This window comes from Dendrobates tinctorius, unplaced genomic scaffold (assembly GCF_039654945.1).
Source record: "Dendrobates tinctorius isolate UK_male_01 unplaced genomic scaffold, ASM3965494v1 ptg000388l, whole genome shotgun sequence".
Classification (NCBI taxonomy): Eukaryota; Metazoa; Chordata; class Amphibia; order Anura; family Dendrobatidae; genus Dendrobates; species Dendrobates tinctorius.
Window position 1 is genome coordinate 7082579 of NW_027362054.1, and position 19416 is coordinate 7101994.

Here is a 19416-nt window from a genome sequence, read left to right on the forward strand (position 1 = left end):
TATATTCTTGTTATATCTGTTAAGTAGAGCATGTTGTGATATAATCCACTGATCAAATAAATAAAGGGAACACTAAGATACCACATCGTAGATATTACTGAATGAAATATTGCAGCTGCAAATCTTTATTCATTACATAGTGGCATGCGTTTAGAGCAAGAAAACATAAAAATGATCAATATAAATCAAAATTAATATCCCATGGAGGTCTGGATTTGGAAGGATACTCAAAATCAATGTGGAAAATCAAATTACAGGCTGATCCAACTTCAGTGGAAATGCCTCAAGACAAGGAAATAATGCTCAGTAGTGTGTGTGGCCTCCACATGCCTGTTTGACCTCACTACGACACCTGGGCATGCTCCAGATGAGTCTGCGGATGTTGTCATGAGGGATCTCCTCCCAGACATGGACTAAAGCATCCGCCAACTCCTGGACAGTCTGGGGTGCAACGTGATGTTGGTGGATGGAGCGAGACATGATGTCCCAGATGTGTTCAATCAGATTCAGGTCTGGGGAACGGGCGGGCCAGTCCATAGCTTCGGTGCCTTAATCTTGCAGGAACTGCCTACACAAGCCAGCCACATGTGGTCTGGCATTGTCATGCATTAGGAGGGACCCAGGGTCAGCCGCAGCAGCATATGGTCTCACAAGGGGTCTGAGGATCACATCTCGGTACCTAATGGCAGTCAGGCTACCTCTGGTGAGCACATGGAGGGCTGTGCGGCCCTCCAAAGAAATGCCACCCCACACCCTTATTGACCCACTGCCAAACCAGTCATGCTGAAGGATGTTGCAGGCAGCAGATCGCTCTCCACGGCATCTCCAGACTCTGTCACATCTGTCACATGTGCTCAATGTGAACCTGCTTTCATCTGTGAAGAGCACAGGGCACCAGTGGCGAATTTGCCAATTCTGGTGTTCTGTGGCAAGCGTCCTGCATGTTGTTGGGCTGTGAGCACATCTGTGGACGTCGGGCACTCAGACCATCCTCATGGAGTCGGTTTCTAACCGTTTGTGCAGGCACATGCACATTTGTGGCCTACTGGAGGTCATTTTGCAGGGCTCTGGCAGTGCTCCTCCTGTTCTTCTTTGCACAAAGGCTGAGGTAGCAGTCCTGCTGCTGGGTTGTTGCCCTCCTACGGCCCCCTCCCCGTCTCCTGGTGCACTGGCCTGTCTCCTGGTAGCGCCTCCAACCTCTGGACACTCTGCTGACAGACACAGCAAACCTTCTTGCCACAGCTCGCATTGATGTGCCTTCCTGGATGAGGTGCGCTACCTGAGCCACTTGTGTGGGTTGTAGAGTCCGTCTCATGCTACCACAAGTATGAAAGAACAACCAACATTCAAAACTGACCAAAACATCAGACAGAAAGCATTGGTACTGAGATGTGGTCTGTGGTCCCCACCTGCAGAACCACTCCTTTATTGAGTGTGTCTTGATAATTGCCAATAATTTCCATCTGTTGTCTATTTCATTTGCACAACAGCATGTAAAGCTGATTATCAATCAGTGTTGCTTCCTAAGTGGACAGTTTGATTTCACAGAAGTTTGATTTACATGGAGTTATATTCTGTTGTTTAAGTGTTCCCTTTATTTTTTTGAGCAGTGTATATATATGTAATATGCCCCAAACCTCAGACACTCTAAATAGTCAATAACGCAGCATATATGCAATTAGAATTCTCTGCCCACCGTAATAAGATACGATTCCTGCATTAAAAAGCCCCATATGAATAAAGCCTTAGCACCAATTCATCAGGACTAGGTTGAACTCGGTCCATCTTTCAGCTAACTGAATGCCGTAATAAGAAATGGTGTACACTTCTATTGTAATTTTTGTCTCTTTTTGGAGCACATTGGGCTTGATTCATTAAAGCTTTTACCCCAGAATTCTGGCATAAAAAACTATGAAAAGTTGCAAAATTTTGGCACAACTCGAGGCTGCACCTAAATTCTTGAGACTTTTTGCATTCCATTTTCATATAGCTCCAACAAAGTGGGCAGAACTGTGGCGGAACGGCATGTGGCGACCGCCATCCATCAAATTCATAGATTGGTGGCATTCACTACGTCACATATCTTACTCCAACAGGGATAGGAACAAAATTTATGATGAATGCCACTCATCAGATGCTCATGATTCATTAAGATCCATGTGAATATTGCCAGTCTTGATGAATGGGGCCATTATGATTAATTTGTTGGCCATGCTCAGCCATAACCTCCCCCCCTTACATCCAGTAGGCTTTCCCACTTTAAAAAAGAGTTTGGCAGAGATGTCCGAAGGTGGCGTTATAACACGAAACGTCGCACATTTTTTGACAACTACAAGGTGCACAACAATTTTACAACATTCCAAACACTGTTAAGACAGAATTTGTGGCCAAAACTACTTGATCAATTGGAACCTAAGGCCCCAATTCATCATTGACTTAGAGAATTGTTTTGTCCTTTTTTGCATTTTTGCTTTTTTTGTTTGGTGTCATAATTCCACCACTCACAGTATCCTACGGACACTGAGTGACAGCTCAGAAGACCTATAGAATCAGGTGCATGGTGAGCTGTCAGGATTGCGATTGACAGCTCAGCCTCTCAATCTGAGGCAGGGGAGTGCTTAGCTGTCATTATTGTAAATCAGTGTTCCCCAACTCCAGTCCTCAAGGCCCACCAACAGGTCATGTTATGAGGATTTATTTTGTATTGCACAGGTGATGCAATTATCACCTTGGCAATACTAAGGAAAACCTGAAAGCATGACCTGTTGATGGGCCTTTAGGACTGGAGTTGGGGAACCCTGCTGTAAATGACAGCTCAGCTGTCCAATCTAGTCAGTACTGTGAGGTTTCCTCCAGATGTCACCCGTTCTGAGTGATTACCTGGCTATTTAGCTGTCTGGCGATGATTAGAACATTGCCAGTTGTAGCTTTGCCCAAGTGGTGTGTGTTTGCTCTGTTCTCTGAGTTCTTATATTCTGATCTTTGTTGACCAACCTTGGATTTGACTTTGACCATCCATTTGCCTAGCCCCTTTGTCTTGATCTGCTACCTTCTTTGAATTCTGACCCTGAACTATGACCTGACTAGGCCTTTGTCTCACCCCTCTGTTTAAGATGTACCCTCCTGGTTTTTTACTTCGTACTCCTTGACTTAGCGTCACATTTGGTTTGAATTCATCATTCTATTTGCACCTTTTTGCTGTCTGTTTTATATGTGCTCGCCAAAAACGGCAACTAGTACCTCAAGACAAAAATGGAAAGTGACTTCATAAAACCAAAAATAATAAATCAGTGTCATAGAACAGAGCACGTGTAATGTATCTGTTTTATAAAATTACGTTTTTTTCTTACACTGTATGCCTCTATGTAAAATCATAGGCATGAGGAGGTAACTCAGCATGGCCCTATATTCGGAATTATGTTGAATAATTCGGGTCTTGAAAAGACCATGTGTATGAGGCTTACACATACTGAGGTAAAAAAAATCATCAAATACTCACCATGTGAATGTGGCCTTAGAAAGAGTCGACTTAGCTATAGAATCAGGTAGTCAGCCATGTGCCTTCACAAACTGCAATGGCCACTTGTCGAGAGCAGGAGAGGAAGCAGAGCCGCTGCAACCAAGGAAGTAGTGACTACCAACCTTACATCTAACCGAACCATATTAGTAAGTTTTAGAACTTACTATTTAATTGAAATTTATGTATATTTGTTTTTCCTGGAAAACCCCTTTAAGCCTCTCATAGAGGTACATAGGCCCCTATACCACACTTCTCTACGCCCTCTTATCAAGTGGGATGCTTACACACCCAATTCACACTATGCAGCTTCTAGGGCACAATTTTTCAAATGCTAGCTTGCACTTTTGCTCACATCTTCCCTCCATGATTTGTTGCTATGCTATATCAGCCTGCACCCCTCTTACTTGCATAACGTGTCACAGACATATGAATTTGAAGCAAAGCAAAAATTAAAGAAATATATTATGTTATGAAGCACTTATTGTAAAAGCATTTGCTCTCTGCCAATAATTGCATTTTCTCCGTTTTTATTTTCTTTGCTAATTGCAACTTATACATAATCCGTTTCTCTTTTTTGGCTTCTTTTTCCTTTTTTATCTGGCATTCTACATAAAAGCTATTTATTTTCACTGTCCTGGGAAACAACAGCAATCATGTGAGCGGCGATGTAATATCCCACGGTAATGCAAATATATAGCATTTTCTGGCTGCTGATACACACTGAAATATACAAGGGAAAGTTCAGTGGATAAAAAGTAGCAACGTACTGTGTGTATAATAAGGAGAAAAAAGTAATCATTAATTCAGAGCATGGAAATGTGGAGTAAGAAAAATACTGTTAAGTACATTGTTACTGTAGGCAATTCCACTGGTACAAATATAGGTAGAAAATCTGGTAGGAAACAATGAAGGAAACTAGTGCAGTATTGTAATATCAAAGTCAATCAATCAACGAATCCTCATGTTTTATAAGTATTTCTATTCTTGTTTGAAAAAATAAGGGTTATTTTTGTAAGGCAAATCCTCCATATGATAGCTAGCTGGTGGCCAAGCGCTATCAGGATATCGCTATCTCGCCCGACTCCATGAGTGCTTATCTTGCCGAGCACCCGTGTTCTCTATGAGAAAATCACTGGCAGAAAAACTCTGGCGGCAGCTTCAATACTTCTTAGAGAACAAAAGGTTGAGCCGTCTAAAACCAGATATGCCAGATCATAATCCGATGATGTTGGGGGCCCTGGTACACATTAGACTGTAGACCAAACTTGTCCGTATCAGCGGGTTCAATGTTTTTCTACTGTATATGGGGGCCTTACTGTTGGATTCACGTATGGACAGCACAGTGTCATACTTTCCAGCCGGCGTTTAATTCATTCGTTTTGTGCACGACAGGTGGGATCTAGGGGCCGGATCACATCCTTTCATGTTAAATTCGGATCAGGGACCTGGAGCAAATCGCGACGAAGCCTGAAGGCAGCTCATGCATTTTTGCATCGGTTCCAGTTTATTGAACACATCCTAATGCAACAAATATATGTGAACCCAGCCTAAATGAGTAGATGCCAACCAATTCTAGAAACAAGTCACACCCATGAGGATATTGGTTCTTGGATGTGTTCAGATAAATGATAGATTACAGATATATCAGGCATTTTCATATGTTACATGTGCAGTCAGTGTACTGAAATACATATCAGCGAGACAGAGCAATGCCGTTTGGGCGTGTTTTATTGTGATTTGGTCATGCTCAACATGTCACTAATCATGGTGATACTGTTTTAAGATTTGCAGCTTCTTTGGTTTCTTTCCAATCCTTCTGCCAGAAGCCAAACCATTCTAATGTGTATGGGGGCCTGCTAACTATTCCCCTAGAACAGGCCCAGGGAAAGAAAAGATCAAGCAGCTGGCATTTTAACATGCCCTATCCTTTCTTAATGCAAAGGTGAGCTGGTGCCAGAGAAGTCTAGCTGTGGCTTTTTCCTCTCTCCCCACTGAAGCAAGCATACACATTCAGATGTTTATAAGGCATTTTGCAGTAATAGATGCTCCTGTCTCAGGAGTATGTCTGGTTTAAAAGTCCCAATCTATTTGTATTGGTAACATAGCTACTAAAGAAATATTTAATTTGGTTGATTAACCATTGATAGAAATAATTTCATTTTATTGGCCTGTATGAAAAGGAGATCCTAGAGATGGATGTGATACGAGAATGGATGTCCATCACTTTCATGATTACAAAACAATAACTGAGTGATTCTCATTTTACTCAATATAATTAAATAGTATAAAATGCAACTCACCACAATCTTTCCTCCAGGACCTTGACTTTTCACTGTCACCCCAAGCCATTGGTTTTCTTTACTCTCCCTGTTCCTATCCACTAGTGGAGATACAAAAGCTTAAGTTACAGAAACAATGCAGACAAAAGTTGTATAAGTGTTATTGCCTAACAGTTGTCAAAGATAAGTAATAAAAAAAGTCAACATATTGTAACTGTGTAGGGACATGGCCTGTGTTACCGTGTCCCTGCCCCCCGCAGACAACAGTCGCGCTGTGTGCATAGTGTCATGCGGTTTTCCATGTAATAGTGATGTGCGTCTTATATAATGTGTTATGGTAATGTACAGCATATGAGTCATGTAAAGTGTTAATGTATAATGTGAGTAATGTATAGTGCAGGATAAGCAAAGGATTAGCTTAGGATGGCATAAGTACAGTTTATATAGTAAGTGATGTAGCAACAGTATAAGACATAGGATGAGAACAATAGGTTTAGTCTATAGGATAGGACATGATTAATGATAGAACTAACCCAGTGAGTAGGAACTAGTGTTGCGAACAGGACACTTCCTGCTAGTGTGTGGTTAGAGAAGTGCAGTGTCTATGTCAAGTTCAGGTGCAGTGGGCTGCTAGGGGCAGAATGTGCAAATCCTTCGAAGCAATGGGAGGTAGTACTAAAATTCCTTATGGACATGCCTGTAATGTCTAGAGCCTAGGGGTCAGGCCTAGTCTGCTGACATCTCAAGGTCGGTGGACGTGAAATTACGTGTGGGTCAAGTGGCCGGTCCCAGGGAACACTGCTGAAGTGGACAAGAAGTCCCTGAGGCTGGTGGAGTCAGCGGACTTAGAATAGTCCAAGACAAATGAGTGGCAGGGCTGAAGAGGTATTGTACCAAGGAAGGAAGAAATGAGAAACGCTGTGCCCTATCCCGCACGTCACCACCTGATGAACTTGAACTGCCCATTTGCCTGTTGTAAATAACTTGGTGTCCCCTGAATTGTGTGCAACGGCTCCTGAGGACAGAAGCCTGGAGGCAGCGGAGGCCTGCAACCTACAAGTGAGTGTGATGCACCCCACACCTGACAGTACATTAGAAGTGAAACAACGTTTGTCTGTAAAGTGCCAGAACAAACCAGCAGGGGCGGACCTACCGCCTGTGCAGCCGGTTCATTGAATGTGGGCCCCAGGGGAGAGGGGGCCCCTCCAGCCTCCTGCACCCACATGGCTAATTATTCAATTCAAATTAGCCATGTGGAGCGCTGCAAGGAGGAGAGCAGAGGAGAGGAGAGCAGCGCTGCAGGAGGCGGCAGAGTGAGGGCTGAGGTCAGTAGCATAGCTACTAGGGGGGGGGGGGCAGAGGGGGCCAGCAATGTCTCCTGGGCTATTCTGTGCGCACAGGACCTGTGATGAGGTCACAGGAGGGGCGGAGTCAGGGGTCACATGATCAGGGGCTTCAGTGGCTGCAGGGCTCTTCTGTGCTGGTAGTCATGGTGCACTGCTAGATGAGGTAAAGTTTATGTGTGGGGTCAGGAGGGGTTTACAGGGTGGATGTAGCAGAGCCGTGTATATGAGGTGTACAGAGAGGAGCCGTGTGTGTAGAAGGTGTACGGAGCAGAGATATGCATGTATGAGCTGTACGGAGGAGCGGAGCCATGTGTGTGTACAAGGTGTACGGAGCGGAGCCACGTGTGTACAAGGTGCACGGAGCACAGCTGCGTGTGTACAAGGTGCACGGAGCAGAGCCGCATGTGTATAAGGTGTGCGGTGCGCAGCCGTGTGTGTATAGGGGGTATCAGGTGCAGTAATAGGGACACATACGGCAGCAGCGGTACAGTAATAGGGACACATACGGCAGCAGCGGCTCAGCATTGGGGTATCAGGTGCAGTAATATGGGCACATACGGCAGCAGCGGCTCAGTATTTGGGTATCAAGTGCAGTAATAGGAACACATACGGCAGCAGCGGCTCAGCATTGGGGCATCAGGTGTAGTAATAGTGACATATATGGCAGCAGCGGCTCATTATTGGGGCATCAGGTGTAGTAATAGGGACACATACATCAGTAGCGGCTCAGCATTGGGGTATCAGGTGCAGTAATAGGGGCACATACGGCAGCAGCGGCTCAGTATTGAGATATCAAGTGCAGTAATAGGGACACATACGGCAGCAGCGGCTCAGCATTGGGGTATCAGGTGTAGTAATAGGGACACATACGGCAGCAGCGGCTCAGTATTGGGGAATTAGGTGCAGTAATAGGGACACATACGGCAGCAGCGGCTCAGCATTGGGGTTTCAGGTGCAGTAATAGGGTCACATACAGCAGCAGCGGCTCAGTATTGGGGAATCAGGTGCAGTAATAGGGACACACACGGTAGCAGCAGCTCAGCATTGGGGTACCAGGTGCAGTAATAGGGTCACATATGGCAGCAGCAGCTCAGCATTGGGGTATCAGGTGCAGTAATAGGGACACACGGCAACAATGGCTCAGTATTGGGGTATCAGGTGCAGTAATAGGGACACATACGGCAGCAGCGGCTCAGTATTGGGGTATCAGGTGCAGTAATAGGGACACATACGGCAGCAGCGGCTCATCATTTTAGTATCAGCAGGATGAGGGGTTTGTGCAGGTTGGGGATAGATGGTGATGGGGCTGGAATATGAGAAGTGAAAGGTGTCGTTGTTGTATTCTCTGTAGCAGAGTCGTGGCTGGAGAAGTTGTCATGTCAGTCTGGGCCAGATGGAAAAACGTGAAAAGTGAACGATTCCATCACAAAGATCGTCAGCGGTAAGACACCAACTAAAACTGTGCAGTAATCACATATGTTTTGTAGGACTGGTATTTACCATGGACCACATGGCGGTAATATCAATACTGGTCTTTATATAGGGATTATTTTCAGTAACAGCGCAGTCATCTCCTACATCTACTATTAGGGGGCATCACCGAGTTGTAATCAAAGTTACCTAGTTAGGGGCCCACTCAGAAGTTTTGCCCCCCCTGAACCAAAACCCTAGCTACGCCTATGGCTGAGGTGATGATATCAGATCAGCGGCCACCGTCAGTGCTGCGCTGCTGCTGTGGGGGAGGAGACAGACACAGACTGACTGTCACTCACTGTGCCTGTGGTGCTGGCCGGCCGGTGGCTGCAGTGCAGCCGCAGGTCAGTGTGTGATGTGTCTGTCTGTGTCTCAATTAAGCAGATAAAAGGCCTGGAGTTGATTTGAGGTGTGGTGCTTGCATTTGGAAGGCTTTGCTGTGAAGGAAACAAGCGGTCAAAGGAGCTCTCCATGCAGGTGAAACAAGCCATCCTTAAGCTGCAAAAACAGAAAAAATTCATCCGAGAAATTGCTACAACATTAGGAGTGGCAAAATCTATAGTTTGGTACATCCTGAGAAAGAAAGCAAGCACTGGTGAACTCATCAATGCAAAAAGACCTGGGCGCCCACGGAAGACAACAGTGGTGGATGATCGCAGAATAATCTCCATGGTGAAGAGAAACCCCTTCACAACAGCCAACCAAGTGAACAACACTCTCCGGGAGGTAGGCGTATCAATATCCAAATCTACCATAAAGAGAAGACTGCATGAAAGTAAATACAGAGGGTTCACTGCACGGTGCAAGCCACTCATAAGCATCAAGAATCAAAAGGCTAGACTGGACTTTGCTAAAAACCATCTAAAAAAGCCAGCACAGTACTGGAAGAACATTCTTTGGACAGATGAAACCAAGATCAACCTCTACCAGAATGATGGAAAGAGAAAAGTACGGTGAAGGCGTGGTACAGCTCATGATCCAAAGCATACCACATCATCTGTAAAACATGGCGGAGGCAGTGTGATGGCTTGGGCATGCATGGCTGCCAGTGGCACTGGGTCACTAGTGTTTATTGATGATGTGACACAGGACAGAAGCAGCCGAATGAATTCTGAGGTATTCAGAGCCATACTGTGTGCTCAGATCCAGCCAAATGCAGCCAAACTAACTGGTCGTCGTTTCATACTACAGATGGACAATGACCCAAAACATAAAGCCAAAGCAATCCAGGACTTTATTAAAGCAAAGAAGTGGAATATTCTTGAATGGCCAAGTCAGTCACCTGATCTCAACCCAAATGAGCATGCATTTCACTTGTTAAAGACTAAACTTCAGACAGAAAGGCCCACAAACAAACAGCAACTGAAAACCACCGTAGTGAAGGCCTGGCAGAGCATCAAAAAGGAGGAAACAGCGTCTGGTGATGTCCATGAGTTCAAGACTTCAGGCAGTCATTGCCAACAAAGGGTTTTCAACCAAGTACTAGAAATGAACATTTTATTTACAATTATTTAATCTGTCCAATTACTTTTGGTCCCTGTAAAAACAGGGTGGCACATGTTAAGGAGCTGAAACTCCTAAACCCTTCATCCAATTTTAATGTGGATACCCTTAAATGAAAGCTGAAAGTCTGAACTTCAACTGCATCTGAATTGTTTTGTTTAAAATTCATTGTGGTAATGTCTAGAACCAAAATTAGAAAAATGTTGTCTCTGTCCAAATATATATGGACCTAACTGTATATTACATATCGTATATTTTGCATGAACTTTAATACCATGTCTTTTTTTTTCATCTACGAACAATTATGCCATGAATTTTTAATCACGAAGCACACAATTCCATATGTTACGTATTTCCGTATGTCCTATTCCCTTCAATTGAAAGTGGCTAAATCGACGTATAAAAGAGGAGAGAGAGGATCCCTTTAGTTGTGGGTCTGCCCAGTATGGGTGCCCGAATCGCAAATATATCCAAAGTTATAGCACCCAGTTTTCACAGCTGTACTGGCTGGCAACCAACACTGGCATAAGAGCGCATGTGTCACAGACAAGCTCGCAGCTCTCCCGTCCTTAGTAAATAGTGTGCAAATAGAAATTCATGTAAACCTGTGACAATAATGTGTCTTATACACTGTACCTTCATCATCTATGTCAATCCGTTCACAGTCTTTGGCTTCTGCAATCAGCGGACATCCATAAAGACCCCCTGTTCTATTCGAAAACTGCTTTGGTAATGCCGATGCCTGTGGAGCTCCAACCAAGAGCCTGGAAAATAACAAAACACACGTGCTGTAACATAATGTACAGTACTGACAATATAGTGCGCAGCTGGACTGTAACAAAAGAAACAAAAGTGCTGCCATTAATACTGATTCCACTGGTGGACACAAGCAAAAAAGGGTCCTGGTGCAAAAACAGTAAATGGGCTCTTTGAAGTCCAATAGCTCATCATAATGCACAGGCCACCTGTTTTGGAGGTGGAAATAGACCCCCTTTCCTTTTGGGTCCCTGTACAGTAGCACCAATGATATGTCCATCCCTGACTGATGCTGCAGGACAGGATCTATGTAAGATAGTGATTTTAGATTGATAGATTTCCTCTTTTTCTCTGCTGGAAGTTGGGGCATTTTCTGAGAGTATATTATATGTATAAGTCCGTCTGTCACTGTGTGACCAAATGGGTCGCCCTCCCAGGGCTGTGGGGTACTCGGTACCGGGCCGGTCTCTGAAAGAGGAATGTCACAGCAGTGGTGACCCGGTCCGTGGCCCTGGGCGCCCATGTAAAAGGGTTAAGTGATGGAATAAAGTTTATGAGTGAATGATTCGTGAAGCCACCTGTGGTGCTCGGCAAATAGGGGGTTAAGCCGACGCTGCTGGCAGATCCTCTGGAACAGATGGTGTAAGGCAGCAAGGTGTACTAGCTCCCCACAGGTAGAGCTGTAATCCCAGGGCAGTGAGGATAGGTGTTGAGGAAGAGGGTGCAGTGTCTGGCACAGGGATGAAGCAGTGCTGACGGGTTGCAGGAAGAAGGCAAGGACACAACAGGGTGCAGTTTCTTTACCTTTACTTTGCTTGGCAAATGCAGTCCAGGGTCCAGATTACAGATGGCACAGGAGCTGGCTAGCCTGGAAGCAACTTAGGAATCTCTCTATGCAGATGGGTTGTATAGTCTCCTTCCTAGAGCTTATTTTTAGGTATTGCAGTACTGAAGTTCCACTTGCTTATTCTCTTTAGAACTCCCTCGTATGGCAGACAGCTGTAGCCTTCCTCTTCTGGCTCACACGTCGCTGTTGTGCCTCCGAGTCTTATATGGGAATAGAGCATTTACAGCTTCCTATTCCTCCGGTTTCTGTTGCAGGACCATCAGTGTCCGTACAGCCTTGGAGACCGGGCTCCAGATTATGCGCTATAGCTGGGAATGAGCCTGAACTCTGCTCAATCTCCCAGCTCTTCTCCTCCACGTCCACACACGTTGCCCTCCTCACACGAACTCCCTCTAATTTTCCCTCCTGGCCCCCAGAGAGTAGCTCCTCCCCCAGTTTTGGTTCAGAGCTCCCTCTGCTGACCTGGAATGGAAACTGTGTTGTGTGTTGTAGTTAACTGCTAAATCCAAAGGGAGTTCGTAGCTATATTCCGCGCTGCCGCTTTAGACAAATTCCAGGAGAATGCTGTATGATTGCAGTGGTTTTATTCAATAATAAAACCACTGCAATCATACAGCATTCTCCTGGAATTTGTCTAAAGCGGCAGCGCGGAATATAGCTACGAACTCCCTTTGGATTTATCATTTCTTCTGGTCACTGAAGACCTGTGGATCTGCAGCAGCCACAACCTACACGCTCTTATCTCATCCTAACCAGGTGAGCATATTTCAAGATATACTGTCCTTTGTAACGTGGATAAGACCCTATTGCGCTTTTGTCTCCCCCCCTTTTTTTGCAGTGGTTAACTGCTAGAGAGATCCTTTATTGCTTCCAAGCATGACATCACACTCCCTAGGAGGAGGTCAATGCCACTGTGGCGACCATACTCCTGGGGGCGCCACACAAACAATCTGCAAAAGTTGTTATGCAACCAGTCTAAGGAGCAGAACAGCCAACATTGGTTGCCATCTATCTGCTATTCTTTGGTCTTGGTTGATTAATATATTTTATTTTAAATTACCATGGTTTTGGATGTGATTATTGACAACACAATTTATTAAGGCTGAAAAAAAAATTCTTATGAAAACCAGCAAGGCATATAACCACAACGGAACGGTTGTATTTCTCTATAAACCATTCATAGCTTTGCCTCATGCTAATTGTCAGTGCAGCACACTACCGTTTATTTGAGCCTAGCCTAGTGGCATATAGCTCATCAGAACCCAATTTTATGTACATTTTAAAATAATTTTCCAGTTTTAGGAAACCACTGCCTCTAGGTGCAGTTTATTTAAAAAACCCAAACTGTACTTTATTCATTTGGGCCCAGCGCCGAGTCTCTGCCGCTGTTGGCAGGGTGTGTGGTCTGCAGTGCTGACGGAATTTAAAAAGTACTGGAAGCAATAAGTGAGCTCAGTGGCTCTGCCCGAGGAGAGGGCATGAGCTTCACAGCTCACTGACTGGATGCAGTGCCGTCCGCATTGCGGACAATAACAGACACTGGCAGCAGCGGCAGAGACTCAGAACTGGACCATGGAAATAAAACACAGTTTTAAAAAACGGCATCTGGCAACAGAGGTTTTCTGAAACCAGAAACACCTCTTCAAGTATAAAATGTATAAAATAAATCATTAACTTTAACATTATGTTGTAACTTTGCTATGTTCTAAATAATGAAGAAAAACTAAAAAAAAAACAAAAAAAAAACTGAACTGGAGTAGACTTGAATGACATGCATGATGTAAAAGCATGTTCACACTGGCCATAAAAGCAAGCAAAACCAAAGGAAAAAACATTGTGTGTATATACCCTAATGAAAATAAATAAAAAAGCAAGTGCACTAAATAACATAGGGTACTTGGTAAACACTATTTTGATCAAAAAAGTATAAAGCTGTCCCACCACGGCAAGGTGTACCCATTTGAGACAGTAACTACACTAACGGTTAAAACCTACGTAGTGTGAATAGTGGCAGAGTCTCTGGCTGCTTTTTTACTTATTTATTTTCATTAGGGTATATACACACATTGGTTTTTCCTTTGGTTTTGCTTATGTTCTAAATAATGGCATATATAGGCAGCCTTAGCTGTGGTGAGAGGATTCACATGCTTTAGCATATGGTGGTGTTCAAACAGGCTTGAGGTATCTTTATTCAAACCTGCAGATTTATTAAAATTCATAAATTTTCACCATAAACAAATGCACAACCTTCTGGCATAAAGCAGAAACAAAACAAAAATGATACACCCAACAATATGTCTCAGCCTTCAGATATCATAGGGCTTAGTCCTAATCTCATCATGACTGACCAGCACAACAGGTCTTTCCACCTGTCCACACAGACCCTGAATGAGGCAGCTGAACTACTTTATATAGCCCATATATAGCCCATTCCAAGTCCTGGAATTGAAGGTAAGGGAACAGCCAGTCCCACCCAGCTCTTTGACCGTTCCTAAAACCTGAACCCAAAATCTGGGCCCATTAAAAAACAACTCTCAGCACTATACATGCTGGAGCCTGCTTCTCTGGGTCCTACATCACCGAGGATTGCCAATTCAGTGACACATACTTTCTGTGTAGGACCTGTCCAGCTAGGACAGTTCAATGGGTGTGTTGTATATGCACACTATAGTTCCTGTAGATGGTCTCCAAGAACAGGAGCTTAGGGAACCACATTAACAGTTTTAGGATAATTTTTAAAAAGGATATCTTTATGTTCTACAACAAAATATACAGTATGGTGCTAAAGATTTAGGCAGGTATAGAAAAATGCTGCAAAGCAATAATGCTTTAAAAATAGAAGTGTTAGGCTAGTTTCACACTAGCGTTTATTCGAGGCAGCGCACGACGCCGCTAAGCCCCGCCCCCTGCCGGCTCCCTGCTCGCCCCATCCAGTCATCGCCGCCTACTATCGCACATGGACGCTTGCGATCTGCGCACCCTATCTTTAGCATAGGGTGCGCAGATCGTGCGCTGGCCGTGCGCTAGTAGGATTTTGGCGTGCGCTGCACATTTTTGAAGGTGCGCCGAGCACTCTGTAATGCAACATGCTGCGTTCAGCGCATGGGTGCACCTTCAAAAGTGCGCAGCGCACGCCAAAATCCTACTAGCGCATGGCCAGCGCACGATCTGCGCACCCTATGCTAAAGATAGGGTGCGCAGATCGCAAGCGTCCATGTGCGATAGTAGGCGGCGATGACCGAATGGGGCAGGCAGGGAGCCGGCAGGGGGTGGGGCTTAGCGGCACCGTGCGCTGCGTCGAATAAACGCTAGTGTGAAACTAGCCTTAATATTTTTTATCAATTTAGCAAAATGTAAAATTAAACAAAAGAGAAATCCAAATCACGTCAATATTTGGGGCAATCACAATTTGCCTTCAAAACAGCATCAATTATTCTAGTTACACTTTCACAAAGTCAGAGATTTTGTAAGATTAAAGTCAAGTGTATGAGTAACCAATTATACCAAAACTGCTGATAATAATCATTTCCATGTAGGTTGTAGGTTGAAACGCAGTCATTAACGGAAACATAAACAGCTTAATATGAATAAGGAACAGCCAAACTCTGAAGCAAAAAAACATATGTCCTCTAGGACTAGGGAAGCAAACTTAAAGTGTGAACATAAATTCCCATAAAAGCATAGAACTTTAATTAGATATTCAATTTAAAAATTCACCACCCAGTACAAAAAAATGTGTATATAACACAAACAACAGCATAAGTTAATAATATTAACCTTGACAGTCCCTACACTGCCCTAATATCCTTACCTGACTGTGAAGGTAGGCACCCTAAGAGAAACGATTTTTTGGCGTCCCCACTCCACGACAGCTGTCCCAGACTAGCTCTATTGAACCCTGATGAATTACAGGTGGGAAAACAAACAATCAAAAGAGATGAAAGGATAGAAGTTATTGCCTATACATTTAAAATGGACTCCAGGTTAATTAGATACAATAATGCTCTTGTATATCAAGTAGGTCAAACAATGGTCCTTCCCTTAAAAAATGGCCACCTATAATAAGATAGTCAGTGTGACCATATATAGCTCCAAAGAAATGTGAGCCAACAAAAGGTATAGGATCACATGAAGGGTTTGTATAGCATAGATATGGCCAAAAAAGCAGTAATCAAATAGCTCATAAGAATATATCATAAAAAAGCCGTAAGGTTCAGATAACAAAACATAACAATATCCCTACAGCGATCTGTCACATGACAGTTATGTCCCCCCTGGGACATTGTAATAAAGTTAAAAAAAAAAGTGTAAAAATAATTTCTAAAAAATCACTAAATAAATTGAAAAAAAAAATATTCCCTAATAAATTCATTTTGTGAAAATAAAAAAAAACAATAAAAGTACATATATTTGGTATTGCCGTGTCCATAACAACCCACCCTATAAAACTGTCCCACTAATTAACCCCTTTATTGAACCCCTTAAAAAATAAAAAACGAAGAAAAAAAATAAAGCTTTATCATCATACCGCCGAACAAAAAGTGCATTAACGCGCGATCAAAAAGACGCATATAAATATCCATGTTATCGCTGAAAACGTCATCTTGTCCCACAAAAAATGAGCCACCACACAGCATCATCAGCGAAAAAATATAAAAGTTATAGCTCGCAGAATAAAGCGATGCAAGAATAATTATTTTTTATATAAAATTGTTTTCATTGCATAAAAGCGCCAAAACATAAAAAAAGACATAAATGAGGTATCGCTGTAACCGTACTGACCCGTAGAATAAAACCGCTTTATCAATTTTACCGCACGCAGAACGGTGTAAACGCACCCCCCAAAAGAAATTCATGAAACGCTGGTTTTTGTTCATTCTGCGTCCCAAAAATCGGAATAAAAAGCAATAAGTCACATGCCCGAAAATGGTACCAATAAAAACGACAACTCGTCCCACAAAAAATAAGACCTCATATGACTTAGTGGGTCAAAATATGGAAAAATTATAGCTCTCAAAATGTGGTGATGCATAAACTATTTTTACAATAAAAAGCGTCTTTTAGCGTGCGACAGCTGCCAAAAATAAAAACCCGCCATAAATAGTAAATCAAACCCCCGTTATCACCCCCTTAGTTAGGGAAAAATAATAAAATAAAAAAAGTATTTATTTCCATTTTCCCATTAGGGCTAGGGTTAGGGCTAGGGTTAGGGCTAGGGGTGTGTTGTGGTTAGGGTTGGAGTTAGAATCAGGGGGTTTCCACTGTTTTGGCACATCAGGGGCTTTCCAAGCGTGAAATGGCGTCCGATCTCAATTCCAGCCAAGAAAGTCAAATGGCGCTGCTTCCCTTCCGACTTTGCCATGCGCCCAAATAGTGGTTTACCCCCACATATGGGGTATCAGCGTACTCAGGATAAATTGCACAATAACTTTTGGTGTCCTGTTACTCTTGGGAAAATAACAATTGGGGGTGAAAAGATCATTTTGTGGAAAAAATATGATTTTTTAATTGTACGGCTGTACGTTATAAACTTCTGTGAAGCCCTTGGGGGTTCAAAGTGCTCATCACATATCTAGATAAGTTCCTTGGGGGGTCTAATTTCCAAAATGGGGTCACTTGTGGGGGGTTTCCACTGTTTAGGCACATCAGAGGCTCTCCAAACTTGACATGGCATCCGATCTGAATTCCAGCCAATTTTGCAGTGAAAAAGTCAAACGGCGCTCCTTCCCTTCCGAGCTCTGCCATGCACCGAAACAGTGGTTCCCCCCCACATATCAGGTATCTGCGTACTCAGGACAAATTGCACAATAACTTTTGCAGTCCAATTTCTCCTGTTACCCTTGGTAAAATAAAAAAATTGAACCTGAAGTAATTTTTTTTGTGAAAAAAAGTTAAATGTTCATTTTTTTTTTTAAACATTCAAAAAATTCCTGTGAAGCACCTGAAGGGTTAATAAACTTATTGAATCTGGTTTTGAGCACCTTGAGGGGTGCAGTTTTTAGAATGGTGTCACTTTTGGGTATTTTCTATCATATAGACCCCTCAAAGTGACTTCAAATGTGATGTGGTCCGTAAAAATAAATTGTGTTGTAAAAATGAGAAATCGCTGGTCAACTTTTAACCCTTATAACTTCCTAACTAAAAAAAATTTTGGTTCCCAAATTGTGCTGATGTAAAGTAAACATGTGGGAAATGTTACTTATTAAGTTTTTTGTGTGCCGTATCTCTGTGATTTAAGAGCATAAAAATTCAAAGTTGGAAAATTGCGAAATTTTCAAAATTTTCGCCAAATTTGTTTTTTTCACAAATAAACGCAAGTTATATGAATGAAATTTTACCACTAACATGAAGTACAATATGTCACGAGAAAACAATGTCAGAATCGCCTAGATCCGTTGAAGCGTTCCTGAGTTATTACCTCATAAAGGGACAGTGGTAAAAATTGTAAAAATTGGCCCGGGAGTTAACGTGCAAACCACCCTTGGTAGTAAAGGGGTTAAATGTATAGGCAATACGTTCTATCCTTTCATCTCTTTTAATTGCTTATTGCTTTCCCACCTGTATTTCATTGGTTTAATAGGGCAAGTCTGGGATAGCCGTCGCAGAGTGGGGGCGCCAAAAAATCGTTTCTCTTAGGGTGCCTACCTCCACAGTCAGGTAGGGATTCTAGGGCAGTGTAGGGACTTGACAGGTTAATTTTATTAACTTATGCTGTTGTTTGTGTTATAGACACATTTTTTGCACTGGGTGGTGTATTTTTTAAATTGAATATCTACCATAATTAAAATTCTATGCTTTTATGGGAATATATGTTCACACGAACAGCTAAACTCTGCAAGAAAGTTTTGTGTCACATATCATACACTATGGCAAGACTGAACCAGACACAAGATAGTTATACTGCATCAGCAAGGTCAAAGATTTCAATGCAGGCGGGTTTCACATTGTAATTTTCAAGCTTTGATGAAGAAGCTGTGTGAAATGGGCAATGTTCACGATCATAGATACAGTGGTGGGCAATGGACATTGAGTGAAGCAGATGAAAGACACATCATGCTTTCTTTCCTTCTAAATTAGAAGATGCCCAGCAATGCCGAGCAAGGAGCAACCAATGGGACTCAGTTACACCCATCTAGTTAAAAACCATTCAACTATGCATGAAAATATAAGAACTGAGTTGCAGAAAAATGGCAGCAGGTGATCTGGACTGATGAGTCGAAATGAGAAATATTTAACTGTAACAGAAGCCAGTTTGTTTGCCAAATTTCTGTAGAGCAGTACAATAATGATTGTCTGCAGAAGGAGGGAAGTATAGTGGTTGCCTTGCAAGTTTGCGGCTGCATTTCAGCAAAAGTAATTGAGGAGATTTGGTCAAGATTAATGGTGTCCTCAATGCATGCAGATACAGTAGTGCTGGCGTCTTTGTACGCTGTTCCTCTCTCCCATGCATGGATGCCGACTCACTCATAGCCACGTCCCACGTCCTGCACTTCCTCCTCCTTCCTCTCCTGCTGCTGCCTGGGGGTGCGTAGATCCCCAGGCACTTTTCTTAGGGCGCGCATGTGCTCCGTCCATCTTAAAGTGGCCACACACGCCATCCTAAAGTGGACATTAGCCAATGGCTGGGAGACACTTATTATTTAAGGCATGTCCACCTGCATGGAGGTGCCTGTGCAACGTAGTTAGTTTGTT

General features: G+C 43.2%; 1 protein-coding gene across 3 annotated transcripts in view; it reads right to left on the reverse strand.

Moving 5' to 3' along the window:
- Positions 1–19416, reverse strand: part of ITGA7 (integrin subunit alpha 7) — a 278566-nt gene that overhangs the window by 122180 nt on the left and 136970 nt on the right. For all 3 annotated transcript variants that reach the window (XM_073563440.1, XM_073563441.1, XM_073563438.1), the window contains exons 2-3: positions 10758–10885; positions 5821–5900 (exon numbers count right to left, since the gene is read on the reverse strand). In XM_073563440.1, the coding sequence (XP_073419541.1) occupies positions 5821–5900; positions 10758–10885 (208 nt within the window). The remainder of the gene's footprint in view (positions 1–5820; positions 5901–10757; positions 10886–19416) is intronic.